We start from the raw sequence: 14,877 nt of genomic DNA, 5'->3' as shown, positions 1-14,877 counted from the left end.
TCTACACACACTCGAAGAGAGAGAGAGAGAGAGAGAGAGAGAGAGAGAGAGAGAGTTATGCATCTGTTCATGAGTTGTCCAGTGGCCCGTCAGATTTGGTCTTTTGTCTCTCGCATTTGGGAGGCAGTAGAGAGGTCTACTGTTTCGGCTCATCAGTGGATATTTGGGATTTGTCCTCAAGTCATTACTTCAGACAGTCACCTTGTGATATTCCATTTCCTTAGATGGACAGGACTTTGGCATATTTGGACTACACGGAATGGGTTCATTTTTGATTCCTTGTCTGGAATACATGGGCACATTCTACATATCCGCGGTTTGCTACTTTGGCAGTTTTCTTCTCTTCTCTCAGCTCAGCTACTGGATGCAGATGTTATTTCGTTATGGTCTACGGCGGCTCGGCTAGCTCATCTTTGATGCTTTTATCTAGGATGCTTATTTGGCTAGGAGGCTTTCTTATTAGTGTACAGGTTTGCATGGTCATGATCCTTTAGAGGATCTTTTGTGGGGGTTTTGTTTGGGGCCATAGGTTCTGTGTGAGCCATGTGGCTGATGTACATTTTACATATAATATAAAACACCATTTCACGAAAAAAAAAAGAGAGAATTGTTTGGAGTGTGCATAGAACAGCACAGCTGGTGGTGACATTTAAAAACACAGTAACATAAGCTTTGATGCACATTTGAGAAAATAACGCTGCAATTGTACAGCTGCTTTTTTTTATTACATCTGACTTCTTCCGTGCCTTCCTGTACACTCTCATCTGCATCTCCAAAAGAGACCCGTGACAAAGATAAACGAGCCCTACAAACCTACCAAAATTGGAACCGACTAAATGATGAAGATGCGTCTCTTCAGTGATCAATTCAGCTGGAGCTTGTTGCAGCCTTTCTATTATACAACCGATAGAGCAAGGTGGATTTGGTCATGTGCGGCTCCATTTCAAGGACAGCTATCAGATCATTAACAGTAATACAGCATTCCTTTTTCCAAGCTAATGCTCTTAAAGCTGTGGGCACGGAACCTGAACCAACAGTGTAGCTATGAGTAACTTGTCCAAGTACACACGTCCAAACAATAGCTTTACTACAGCATCGTGTTTTTAGTTTTAGTGCAAGGGATCACACACCAATTACAAAAATAGTCAAAGAAGCATTCGAAACAAACCAGGTGGTCTGCCAGAATCCCCAGCTGCTACTGTTGGCATCCCCAAGTCTGACTTCTTTTGTTTACTCACTAATCGCACAGCTCCATTCTCTTTGGCATATATCAGTTCCTGCTCTTGGGTGCCAGTAGCGCATAAAGATTTGCTTGTCTTGTTAGCAGCCAGACCCTCCGATCCTCCTGCAAGCAAATTAATACCACTACTTGATTCGTATAAAACAGAGCAAATCAATACCTACTCAGAACATGATTAAAAAAATACCTGCTTGGCTTTCGCGCTTCAATCGTGCTTGTTCTGCCATTATTTGCCACTTGATGAGCATTTCTTCTGTTCCAGCAGCCCGCCTTGCAGCTATTTTTTCAGCAGCTACTCTGGCCTTCGCATCCTCCTTGCGTGCCTGTCATACCAAAATTAATTATAAGCTTCAACCCCTGATAACACAACCACAATAAAAAATTCTGCTAATTGTCAAGTCATGCGACCAACATATACGTATGTTTACACACCTTCTTCTGAGCTTTGGGCTGTAACTCTGATTTGTCCTCGATCATTTTCTGTCAATGACAATATTACCTCTTAGCACAAGCTAGGCATATACTCAAAAACTTCGAGACCAACCCCCACAGTTGGGCACAATGCTTTTTTCAATGACACATGAGCATAGCATTGATTCTTTGCGTAAAGCCATGCTAAAGGCCATGATCATCCTTGTGAGGCTTCTTGTTCACACTTGCAACCCTCTTCAAATGCCAACTTGCAGTGCTTTAACTCACCCATTTACCTGACTTCTAGAAAGTACACTGTACAAAAGATTCTCCTCTGTAACTATCGATAATCAGCTGTTTAATTTTGTGACAGTTAGGGGAAAGGGGTACTTGGTGAGCAGGGCGGTTAAAGCCACAGTGTGTAAGAGGTGGCCCATCTAGTAGACGGGTAACACTATCTCCCGAGAAAAGTGTGTTCACGTTCTTTAATGAAATACAATCTCTTAGTTAGGATGCAAAATACACACTTCCACCATACTCCTACACTTCAGGGTCCATGCATGACATTGGCAACACCCATGGAAAAAAAAACGTGTTTCATGGGTTAAAAACAAGCGAAACATTTCTAGCACGAAATACTTCAAAAACAACTAGAACCATCCTATTTTTTTTTTTTTTTTTTTAAACTAAACATTTTTTTTGCTTTTTTTGGGTTTTTTCTTTTCGCTGCCCATTACACATGTTGCTCCGACAACTTTTGTCAAACATCTGAAGTCCAGGTCGGGCAAACAAACCAAGACCTGCTAAGACGTTTACAAGCATTGTGCAGCTTCTGTAGGGCGCTGGTGACAATGGTAGTTTGTCGATGGCTGAAGTGGGGCGTGAAATGTGTGGTAGGTGTGGTATGGGCTGATTCGGCACATCATAAAGATGCCATAAGGCTTCCCGCCTTAGAGGATCTGTCATGGGCATGGGTAGATTCTTTTCTTCAAGAATGCGCCTTGCACCCGAGTTTTCTTCACGCAAGAAGAGTTTGTACAACTCAGCCTTGCATTTGCATAAAAACGCATGCTTCTTCCCACAGGTAAGGCAGCGAAAGGATCTCTGCATCTCAGGTATACCCGCACATGCACGCTCCTGCAGGAGGTGAAGCCATGTGTTCTCAAACCACCCATTTTCCGGCCATGAGCCCAAGGTGGCTTGGTGATAGAACAAGCGGTGTGAGGGGAACTCACTTGCGCTGATTCATGAATGATAGAAGAGAGCCGTGATGTGAGGGTGGAGATGGGCGATGTGAGGTGGTCAGAAGTAAGGCGAGATACATGATCCTCATAAACAGAGTCTAGGACGTTGTGGAAGTGAACGCTGGTGAAAGTGTTTTATTTTGTATTTTTTACTTTTGTGTGTGTGTGTGTGTGTGTGTGTGTGTGTGTGTGTGTGTGTTGGGGGTGTGTGTCCAAAATGAGTGGCAAAGATGTGCAAGAAATAGTCAAAGCGAGGTATGTGTGATCAAGACCAATAGGTGCTGGCGGGATGGTGACTTCCCGCCCCCAACCCCGCCACTTTTTCCAGCACTTCACAGATTCGGTGGAAACTATCATCGTGGCTTCGCCAGCGCTAGCCCTTTCCCCTGAGTGTCCACCATAGGTTGATGGGATGCCCAGTGCATCACTCCTTCACTCCTTCTCCCGTGTTTCCAGATCCAGGTGCTCTACCATGCTAATTGAGTAGATCCTCTCCACATCTGACGGTCCTCCAGCACGCCTGCCCCACCCCGCAGGACTGCAATCTTCTCTTTCCATGGGACTGTAAGTAGAGAGATAAGATGGAAGCTCAAGCCATGACAATGGTGCACAAGGGGAGAGAAATGAAATGAAATGAAATGAAATGTTATGGAGAGAGATTGCACAGCACAATGATGAATGAATTATGATAATACTTCCACCATGTACATTGCTTTTATAGGCATCAAGCCTCATCTTTTGACCTAGACCTTAATAAGGGCTGTTCACACCCAGCCAATGAGGTGTTACCCCAAGTGGTGAAGGTGTTTGCCTATGACCAGGAGGTCTTGGGTTCAAAACCCCACAAGGTGCTGTGAGGGCAAAAGAGACCAAATATATGAAAGATCAAAGTAAAACACACAGCATGCAATGGTGATATGTATATAAAGGATGAAGTCCAGTATAGGAGTTCTATGTGAGACTCCGAATGAGCAGAGAAGGCTGCTCATTCGGATAAATACCCTTTTTGGGTATATTTTCACACACCCCCTCTCAGACCAAAAAGGGACATGTTTTTATAACATTTATCTTTGCCCGACTGCTCATGCTGGCCGACCAGCTCCTTGCCCTCATATAAATATGAGGCGTCTCTTAATCCTCTCCATCAACCAACATCGACTGGGCACCAACTCTCATCAGCGTTTGACCCCCTTTCTGTTGGATTGATCGCGGACAGCACCACAGCGTGCTTCAGTACCATCTGTTGGCGTTGGAACAGGCCGCCTACAAACAGGCGAAACCTATCACTACTGCTGCTGAACTGAACGTGTTCTCCTGCAGTTCTTCTTCAGCGTTTTTCACATATTGCTGTTGTTGGTCCATGGTGCATACATCTGCGTTTTTCACCACAGCACACTCTTGTGTTTTTCCATCAATAGCTATTAGCTCATAAGCGCTTACATCAGTGCTTACATCTCAGCTCTACTTCAGAGATACATCGGTGCTCGCTTCTAGGCGCTCACATCAGGCTTACTTCGGGATTGATGTCTGCGTTTTTTGGGATAGCATCCTTCTCTGCTCATTCGGAGTCTCACATAGAACTCCTGTACTGGACTTCATCCTTTATATACATATCACCATTGCATGCTGTGTGTTTTACTCTGATCTTTCATATATTTGGTCCTTCTCTGCTCATTCGGAGTCTCACATAGAACTCCTGTACTGGACTTCATCCTTTATATACATATCACCATTGCATGCTGTGTGTTTTACTCTGATCTTTCATATATTTGGTCCTTTGGTCTCTTTTGCCCTCACATGGTATCAGAGCAGCAGCAGTATTGACGGGTTTCGCCAGTTTGTAGGCGGCCTGTTCCAACGCCAACAGATGGTACTGAAGCACGCTGTGGTGCAGTCCGTGATCAATCCAGCAGAAAGGGGGTGAAACGCTGATAAGAGTTGGCGCCCAATCAATGTTGGTTGATGGAGAGGATTAAGAGGCGCCTCATTTTTATATGAGGGCAAGGAGCTGGTCGGCCAGCATGAGCAATCAGGCAAAGACAAATGTTATAAAAACGTGGCCCTTTTTGGGTATATTTTCACACAGGTGCTTCCTTGGCGGCATCACCTACAAGGCCTTGGGGAGGGGGGGGGGGGGGGGGGGGGTCGCACCCTAAGGGGGTGTTCACACCAATGGACACACTACTTGTCATGACCCAACACAAAATGAAAGAAAGAATTCTTTGTATCCTTTGTAATAATTATACTTTCTTCTATGTTTTCCTTTGAATTTAGATAAGCAAGAAAATCCATTCATTTGGATAGATTCGTGCATAGGAGCTAGCTACTGGTGAGTGGCCATAGGTTATGGTGGTCCACGCAGTGGACTAGAACATGGATAGTACACACTTCCACCTATATGACTTGATTGGGCGCCTATGGTCGGAACTCAAGCATACCAAGGTCAAGCTCGCACATAGAAAGGATTGATGCCTGGGAGTGTGGGCTAGATCCGCCAGAACAGACAATTACAATCCATAAGATGGCATGACCAATTAAAGTCTATGTTAGAGTGATTGCTTGATTTTCATTTTACATGAGTTAGATGTATCAGATTGAAAAAACCATTACTATTTTGTGAATGTGGACGGAAAGAGCTTTCATTTGACTCCCATATTGGGTGTCCCTAAAATCTAGGGCCGGGCCCTTAAAAAATAGGGACCTCGGTTTGCCCTAAGAAGGCTAACCCTAAAAAATAGAGATTTTCTAAAATTTAGGAATCACTTACTATATTTAGTAATTTTTGCATCCTAACTGTGCTTGCTAAATTTGGAGGTTTCTTATTTTGGCAGTTGACACCTCACCCACAGAAAGTTCTAGAAGAATGGACAAGTGTCCCAATACTTGTCACTTGAGCTCCAAGAATGGACAAGTATCCCAACACTTGTCACTTGAGTTTCCAAGTGTCCCTCCACTTGTCCCACCTTCTAACATGTGGCCTGACACTTGTCTTTTTCAGCCTTACTTTCCCTCTTAAGCCTTGAAACTCTCGTTTCCTATAAATACAACCCTTTTCCTCTCATTCTACACACAACTCCCTTGTTGTAAATCAATCCCTACTCACCCTAAAGCAACCCACACCACTTGGTACAACCCCGACCTCTCCATCAACGCTTCCACATGATGTAACTACTCCATCTTCCACCTTTTCCCATGCTGTCCATTATTGCAGCAAGTCTGTAAAGCAAGTCTGTAAATGAGGTTTCAACTCTCTTATTACTCCAATTTCAGCTCTCTTTTCCCTTCATCTTTGGATCAAGTACAAAGTTGCAACCATTGTACAGCTCTACATCAACAAGAAGGCTGATTACTCTCTCCCATTCGGGCTTCTCACTATCTATGTATTGTAAGAAAATGCATTTGCATACTTGCTTGTTTTTGTATGTTCATTGGCATAGAATTTTCATGGTCTGTAAGAGTGAAGATTACTTTTTCTTCACTCTTAGGTTGACTGTACCTGAACTCAATCCTAAAGTACTTGGATTGAGTAGAAATAAATGCCCATCTTGGGGAGGGTTGCCCATCTTCACCACCCTTTCATTACAGTCTAGATTGTCTATTTTTGGATCTCACCCGCTCAGAGGAAAACCGCGTGATCAGGATGGATATCATCAGAGTGGACACAGAGAGGACATGGGCTAGTACCCTTGAGTCCTTAGGCACGAAAATGGCTCATTACAAGAGCCATTTTCTACACCTCTCACCAAATGATTTTCACCCGCCCGGTGTACATGGATGTTACACCTATCACATGGGATACGTTGTGCCATTGGACAGATCTAGACCTCATCACACCAACTGCGGATTGAGACAGGGTGATATGTGCATCAGATCTTGGATGATCGCATTTGTCAGCTATGCTACCAGGAGGGAGAGACAGAGGAGCACTACATTTGCCGATGTACAGTCTATTATGAGATGCGAGGGAGATATCACTGCCTCTTCCGAGAGGGTTTTGGGCCGTTACGCAAGGTCATGGAGTTTGAGGATTAGAGATGCCTGGGACTGTTCCTACTTGAGCTCAGGAGACACAGATGTACTCTCAGTTTTGGTGTCATAGGCCATTATGGCCTCTTAGAGACGTTAATATATCATTTCATTTCTCTCTCTCTCTCTCTCTCTCTCTCTCTCTCTCTCTCTCTCTCTCTCTCTCCCCCGTTGTCCATCTCTCCTGCTACTCACATACGGACCTGTGCACCTATTGCCCACCTGCTCACCCTAGTTGTAGGGTAGGGTTGTAACCCACCTCCAAGCAGGTAAGGGCTTGCACCTCATGGGGGTGGAGTTCGTGAAGAGCAACCTCTCAAACAGTCCAGCAGTTTGACATGGCCAGCAAGAAAACCTTCTCCGAAACCCTTATCTCCCCTCCTACCAAACCCAATGAAAAACCATCACCATGGGAGCGGTACCTCCTGAGCATGATTCAACATCTTCAGCAAACAAATTCAGCCTTGCAAAATGAACTACATCAGACAAAACAACATCTTTCAACCCTGGAGAAAAAGATTAAGGAACAACACGAAAAAGAAAACAGGGAGGAAATCACACAGGTAAATTTACTTGATCCACAGCCTAAAGAAATTTTCATTAAAGAAGTAATATCACAGATTAATGAAGAGAACGAGCAGCAATGGATTGCAAAAGAAATTAGGGTGGGTGGTTTGACAGAGGGTTGGGAATAGGTGGAGGTATTGGAGGACGAGGAGATTGCGAATGATACTTATGTCCCGGAATGCGAGATTCTACAAAGAAAGCTATGCAGAGCTATCCCTTTCATCGACATTGGAGATCCCTCAGTGGCAATCAAAGGAAAACATGTGGTTTTGAGGTACGCAGATATGAAAGACAAAATTAAAGTCATGAAGCAAACAAGGTCACTTAAGGGAACGAAGGTGTGGATGGCGGATGAACTCACAGCCACACAACTAAAAAACAAGAAACAAGAACTCAATAAAGTATAGGAAGCAAGGAAACAAGGAAAATGGGCAGTCTACCGTAGAGGTAGAGCTGTTATTGCAGATTTCAGGACAACCAAACATGGTAGTAATGAAGAGTAGCTGCTAGAGAAATCCTTCATGTTATCTAGGATTCTCCTACGGTCATGTAGGGAATTTGAACTATTTTTAGTTTTATCTCTATTTTCATTTTGTTGCTCCCGAAGTGGAATGTAATCACATGGATGTATCTGATTAGTCCTATAGGTTAGATGTGGCCTCTAAAGGACGTTAATATAGTTTTCTTTCTTTCTTTCTTTCTCTCTCTTTCAGTATTTTCCAGTATTTTCTACTCACTATCATCTTGGAGTTTTACAGTTCTGTTCTTATAACTGTAGGACAATCAGTTTATTGTACTTTTTAGTCTCATTTAGTTGTTCTCTTTGATGAGACACCAACTTCAGATGTACTCTCTGTTTTGGTCTCATACGCCATTATGGCCTCTTAGAGACGTTAATATATCATTTCATTTCTCCCTCTCTCTTTCTCTCTCTAAACCGGCCTTGGCCTTCAAACGAAACCAAAGGACGGTGCAAAACAAACTGGGACACAAAACACTTCAACGGCTTGTAAACCGGCCTTGGTCTTCAAGCGAAACCAAAGGGCAGTGCAAAAACAAACTTGCACACAAAACACTTCAACACCTAGAAAAGGAAAACAAACAGGGGGAGCTATCCCAAAACGCAGTGGTTCCCCTTGTGGTATTTCTTTAATTGATTATACGAGCTTTGATTACAGTAAGGCTAGAAACTCAGCCGTCACAGTAGAACTCCTGAAGCCTGCAAAGACCCTGCATCATGGCTTCTTGTCCATTTGGCATCCACAAACAAGTCCAGCCATTGTTCACATCAAAGACTCCCACACATTGAGTCCTACATACAGAAGCTTTCTCCCATGATCAAGGCTACCACAACCATCCATGAACAGCATCACACCCTGACACATCCAATGCTCCTGCATTACAACGATGACTCCAAACTGTTTCCCAAAAGAGAACTCGTATCACAACACAGCATACCATATAGTGACCAGTCGACACACCTGTACCAACTCTCTCTGCCTTCCAAGGGTACTATCCATCTCAGCCATGGATTCCCCGACCCCTGTCCAATTAGCAACAAGGCTGTACAAAACATGTGTCAATTCCTGTATTCACTGCCTGTATGTGACCTATCTCTCCTGGAGAAACCAAAAACATGTTTCCTCAAGAAACCTACGACCTACTTCCACATGAAACCCTTAGGCCTGTTTCCCCTTGAAACCTTCGTCCTGTTTCCACACAAAACCATACAAAGCACCATCCAAATATAGTGCCAACAACGGCATACATCCAGTGACCTTTTTCCTCATGAAACATCTGGAAACATAGATATGTCCACAACTATAGGTCCCTCCGTTCCTTTCAAGCAGGAAGAAAACAATCTGCTCCATGAACATGCACCCATGCGAACTTGCATCACTTCCATGCCAAGAAACACATTCAAATGACCCTGTACTTGCAGACAACCAAAACAGCCCATAAACAGTCTCAAAGCAGCCCCACGCCTCCTTCCAAGAGAGAGCGAAACGTCCACGTGACTGTGCCAAAAAGAAGAGAGAGAGAGAGAGAGAGAGAGAGAGAGAGAACAGTGCTGCCGTGCTGCATCTCCTGCTGCCTTCCACGCAAGAGGAAGGGGGAAAGAGCAGTCCAGCCTTCCAGCTTACCAAGGGAGAACTTACATGCTGCAGCCTGACTCCTAGCGAGATGGAGGGAGAGAGAGCCTGCTGTTCAGCCCTGTGCGCTGCCTGCAGTCTGCTTGCCCCCTTCGAAAAGAGAGGGAAAGCGCCTCATCCTGGTTGCAGCTGCTTGCGAAGAGAGAGAGAGAGAGAGAGAGAGAGAGAGAGAGAGAGAGAGAGAGGGAAAGACCTGCAGTCCTGCGCCTCCCCTCCTGCAACCGTCTGCAGCTCACCAATAGCCAAGAGAGCCCAAGAGAATGTGTGCAGCCCCTGTGCACCTGCAGTCCAGTCCTCCGTGTGCCAAGCAAAAGAGGGAGAGAGAAAGAGCATGTGCTGCAGCTCCAGCCCGTCAGCCCCTCCAAGAGAAAACCCCCAGCAACTACAGGACTATCATGATTGGTCACACCTTGGCCAAGACTTATGGTTCGATTTTGGAGCATGAGCTTAGTAGATGGTCCGAGGAGTAGAGACTCAGAGCACCGGGGCAGGCAGGCTTCAGGAGAGGGCACTCCACACTAAATCATATCTTTATACTACGGGGGATCATTGAGGAGGGGAGAGCTCACTCGCACCGGATATACTGCTGCTTTGTGGATTTACGTAAAGCTTTAAATACCGTCCCACGGGCCACACTGATGAGGAGGCTACAGGATATGGGAGTGCCAGCAGAGATGCTTTGGGAGATCATTACACTCTATGAGTCAGTCTCACAAGCAAAGTACAGGCTCCAACAGGTGACTCAGAGATCATGCACATCACTATCGGGGTCACGCAGGGCTGCCCCTGTCATGTGCATCACAGATGCCATGGACATTCTCAGGGCTAGATCCAGAAGAGGCAAACAGATAAAGACCATGAACCAGTAGAAGATAGGTAGAACCAGAATGTAGGAGCTTCAGGTGTATCATCTGAAGTGGACGTGGAGCAGAACAAGTGGGAGCATGGAAGGAAGCAGACAGCTGAAGCGCATGATCCAGATAAGTGCAGTCGGCTGGCTGCAGAAGTGAGTCGGCTGGCTGTAGAGGTGTGTCGGCTGTAGGACAGGAGGTGTCGGCTGCCCATAACATGGTCGGCTGAACCAGCAGATAAGGGGCAGCAGCAGGTGCATCAAGGACAAGGATCAGCAGCAGTCGGGCAGCACTGAAAGGCGTGTTATGGACATGGAACTGGCCGACCAGCAGTCGGCCAGCATAAAAAGGGGTCTAAGACCCATATAAAAAGGCCCCCTTGCTCAACGTTTTATTCATTCAATCCCACTAGGGGTTTGGATCCTTAGAGGTCCCAAAGGGGACAGATTTTGGTGTTAACCACCTTTTTATGAAGGCAGCCCATGGCTGCAGATATGTACCCTTTTTGTACCATAGTATATACTGAATTTCCAGCACCTCTCTCTCTCTCTCTCTCTACTCTCTCTCTACCTGCGTTTTTGCATCAGAAGGTTTCCAAGAGTGTTTAGGGCTGAAAGAAGACTCCCCAGAGCTTCCGCATGTTACAGCCCCTTTTCTCCTACTCTATTTCGTCTATACATTGACGAGATCTCGGATTACATAGACAGACAAGGAGGACCAGGAGCACATTTAGCAGGAGTCCTGATACCGATCCTCTTGTATGCACATGATATTGTTCTTATTTCTGATTCACTAGAAGGGCTACAGAGGCATTTGGATGCATTACGGGCCTTTTGCGAGGACAAGGACCTCACTGTGAACCTTGGAAAGACCAAGGTCATGATCTTTAACACCTCCCCACTGCGGATAGGTAGATCTGCAGTACAGTTTACATACAGTGGAGAGCCTGTGGAGTATGTTACCTCATATGTATACCTTGGGATCACTTTTGTTGGACCTATGAGGAAGGCGGCCAAAGCTAGATTGATGAGGGGATATGCAGCCCTTGGCTCACTAGAGAGGCAATGCTCACAGATACAGTTTCAGGAGGCGAGGACGAAGCTTTGGCTATTTGATACTCTAGTTACACCTGCACTACTGTATGGTGCCCCCATCTAAGGTCCCAGCTTATACCACAGGAGGAGACAGAGGAGAGAGCCGGCCAAGACAGATACAAAGGAGGTATATGATGGGTGGAAGCTGATGGAGAGGCCCCTAGTGGAGATGATCTCGCACATGATTAGGAGTAAGCCATCAGTGCCACATGAGATTGTGCAGGCAGAGATGGGAGCTGCACTGATAGTGACAAAGGCTCTATTCCAGACAGTTACATACTAGCACAGGCTATGGGAGCTTCCACTAGATAGATACCCCCGGCTAGCCCTGGAGTCCTCGAGACAGCTGACACTCGAGGGAGATACAGAGTGCTGGTATGCACAAGTAGGCACTTGGTTTGGCATGCACGGCATGCAGATGGAGGCACTCCCCCCGTTCCAGTACAGCATAGAGGCCCCATTGTTTGCTCTCAACCACACAGAGCAGAAAGGGTTATCAGGAAGGACATTGTCAGAGTGGATACTCAAAGGACATGGAGTTAACCTAGTCGTCCACTGAGGACGAAGATGGCCTTCTACAAAGATCACCTCCTATGCCTGACAGAGGATGGTTTCATTGTCCGCCCACGTTACCTGGACACACACCTATCTTTTGGGGTGAGATGCACAATCCGCTAAATCTGCGCCTCGTCCCACCAGCTGAGAGTGGAGACTACCAGATATGGGCCCAGGGTGGCCGCACCAGAGAGGACAAGATATGCCAGCTCTGTCGCACAGAGCCCGAGACAGAGGATCTTTACATATGTCCATGCCCTGTATACTATGAGATTCGGGGGAGGTTCCATTGCCTCTTCCGAGCTGGGTTCCACCACTTTCTAGGATCAAGGACTTCCCGGATCAGAGATGCCTGGGACTTTTTCTTCTAGAGCTCCACAAACACAGGGATTCCTTAGTGAGATCCAGATCAGTTGTACTTGCTCGAGGACCAGCACAAAGAGCTCTCACCGACTTCTTCCATACCAGCACTCCAAGGGCCGATCCACCCACCATACCTGAACCACATGCTAGTGCAGGAGCTCGGCCCAGAGGTGTGACACTCGACAGAGCCATTGAGTTATGCAGAGCTTAACGCCCCAAACCCCATGGCCCTCGTCCACGGCCACACCACCACAAGAGGATCCGGGCCATCATCTCCCATCATCGCAAGACCTTCTCGCGCTAGCTCAGTTTTACCACCTTGAGCGCCATGCCACAGCAGCTCATGAGGGATGTATTAGGGTGATATGAGAGCTCTCTGCTCATGTACCTAGATCAGATTTTATAATTATCTTTCTTTATTACTATTTTGTACCCAAGATGATGTACTTTGGGAAATGTCATGTGCAAGACATGCACTGGCTAATCTTGAAGAGGCAACAAGATAAAGATAGATCAGAACCTGAGTTTTGGAGCATGGGTTGCTGTTTTGGCAAGGGATTTGACTGGTGTTGGACAAGGGATGATGTCAGCCAGCGCTCAAATGAGGAAAAGGACCCGTCGGCTGCAGTATCTTATGGACTTTGTCCACGAGCTGGCCAACCAACAGTCGACCGGTTCACTTGGTCATTCCAAGGCCTATAAATAGCATTAGTTGTTCATCGTTGTGACCATTCAGTCCAGCCAAGAACTGGGTCATAGACCTAGGGTTAGATTAGGTATTTTACTCAGTCACCAAAAATGAGAAATGGGAACGGAAACGTTCGAGTAATGGAAACGGGGAAACGAGTTTTTAGGGGTGGGAACGGCCGTTTCCTGTGACAATATCACTTGTGAAACGAGAAACGGCCATGGAAACGGATGGGGTCCTAAAAGGGAGAAACGCCTTTCTAGGGACTGAAACGGCCGTTTCCTGTGACTATGATTTTACTACCTTTTCAAGGCAGCCTATGGCTGCAAGATTGTACATCCTTTTTGTACCATATGAATATACTGAATACTCAGCTATCCCTCTCTCTCTTCTCTTGCGTTTTGCATCAGCATGTTCCAAGATGGTGTTTAGGGCTGAAAGAAGACTCCTAGAGCTTCCGCATGTAACAGGAGTGGTAAGGTAGGTGGAAGAAGCAGCACCCTGATATGGTAGGGTGGTCGGAGGGATTGATCCATGGGGAGTGGCATAGTAGCCAGGAGGGGAGCTCGGAGTAGGGAACTCTTGTTGTTGTTGATGCAGCTGGCAGAACCCCTTAATATAATAACAATCCTTATCTTCATGCCCACTCTTCTCACAGAAAGTGCAGTATTTCCTCTTGGGAAACTTTTGGGTGGTGTGTCCCAGAGATTGACATAGTGCATACCTGGATCATCAGGTGTCGTCATGGCAAGTTTCAGTCTGTGTGTTGTCCTACTCACTGTAACCACTACTGGGTGCGCATGGTACAGTGAAGGGCATGTAACAGTGTCTTGGAGTAATACTAGTGTTGTCCAGTATTCTTGTCACTCTTGCCAATCTTGTCATTTATGTTATGCTCCTTTCTAATCTGTCTATTTATATGTGCGCTGCGCTGTGAGCATTGAGGACTCTGGACATATTCTCCAGAGGAGAACCACCACTTAGTGTGCCGGGCAACCAACCTTGCTACAGGTACACTAAAATTTGGCAAAATTAAGCCCTAGGAAATTAATGGTCATCTATCAGCATAGGCACAAGCACATCAAAAAGACTAGTGCAATGCTCCAAGAGGCCAAAGGGCACAATACTAAGTCTTAAGCCATTGTAAAGTATTAACAAGGTGATAAGCGTACCTCCTGCTGCTCATTGCAATGATCCCCAGCCTGTTTTTGGCCTGCCATCTCTTTGGCTTCCAGAGCTTCTTTGGCCTTTTTTTTCAACATAAAGATTTTTCGCCCAACATCTGAAGTCACAAGAAGTTTTTGTTTTCCTTTCTCCAGATCACGGCGCTGCCATCAAAACAGAGAGCCTTAAGTGTAGATTCAGACATAACACTCATAATGGGATCACTTAGAGAAGTTCCAAACTCTTAACCTGTTTGGAAAACTTGATGAGCTTATACAAGATGCTCCGGAACCATTCTTCTATTGACTGCAGCTTGTAACTGCCTGTTGTTAGCTCTTTGAGATCTAGCAAACTTTTAGCATACCCAATAGTGCAAATTTGATGAAGCCTACCAAGGATAAGCAGAGTTCCACATCTTCACTCACATGTAGAATACCACAATTCTTGGCTGCCATTGGACACGAGTGGTATTTATAAAATCACATGTTCCATTCTACCAAAAGTCCAAAACAAAGCTCGAC

General features: G+C 45.7%; 1 protein-coding gene across 1 annotated transcript in view; it reads right to left on the bottom strand.

Moving 5' to 3' along the window:
- Positions 1 to 619: 619 nt before the first annotated feature.
- LOC147624050 (uncharacterized) overlaps positions 620 to 14,877 on the bottom strand; it is a 41,518-nt gene continuing 27,260 nt past the window's right edge. The window contains exons 6-12 of the mRNA XM_086820714.1: positions 14,749 to 14,804; positions 14,606 to 14,662; positions 14,365 to 14,520; positions 1,673 to 1,720; positions 1,428 to 1,563; positions 1,169 to 1,345; positions 620 to 1,025 (exon numbers count right to left, since the gene is read on the bottom strand). Of these exons, the coding sequence (XP_086676840.1) occupies positions 868 to 1,025; positions 1,169 to 1,345; positions 1,428 to 1,563; positions 1,673 to 1,720; positions 14,365 to 14,520; positions 14,606 to 14,662; positions 14,749 to 14,804 (788 nt within the window). The 3' untranslated portion in view covers positions 620 to 867. The remainder of the gene's footprint in view (positions 1,026 to 1,168; positions 1,346 to 1,427; positions 1,564 to 1,672; positions 1,721 to 14,364; positions 14,521 to 14,605; positions 14,663 to 14,748; positions 14,805 to 14,877) is intronic.

This window comes from Cibotium barometz, chromosome 26, assembly GCF_041138505.1.
Source record: "Cibotium barometz isolate CiBa-2024 chromosome 26, ASM4113850v1, whole genome shotgun sequence".
Taxonomy (NCBI): Eukaryota; Viridiplantae; Streptophyta; class Polypodiopsida; order Cyatheales; family Cibotiaceae; genus Cibotium; species Cibotium barometz.
The sequence above is the reverse complement of the archived record's forward strand: the minus strand, read 5'-3'. Positions and strand labels throughout refer to the sequence as shown.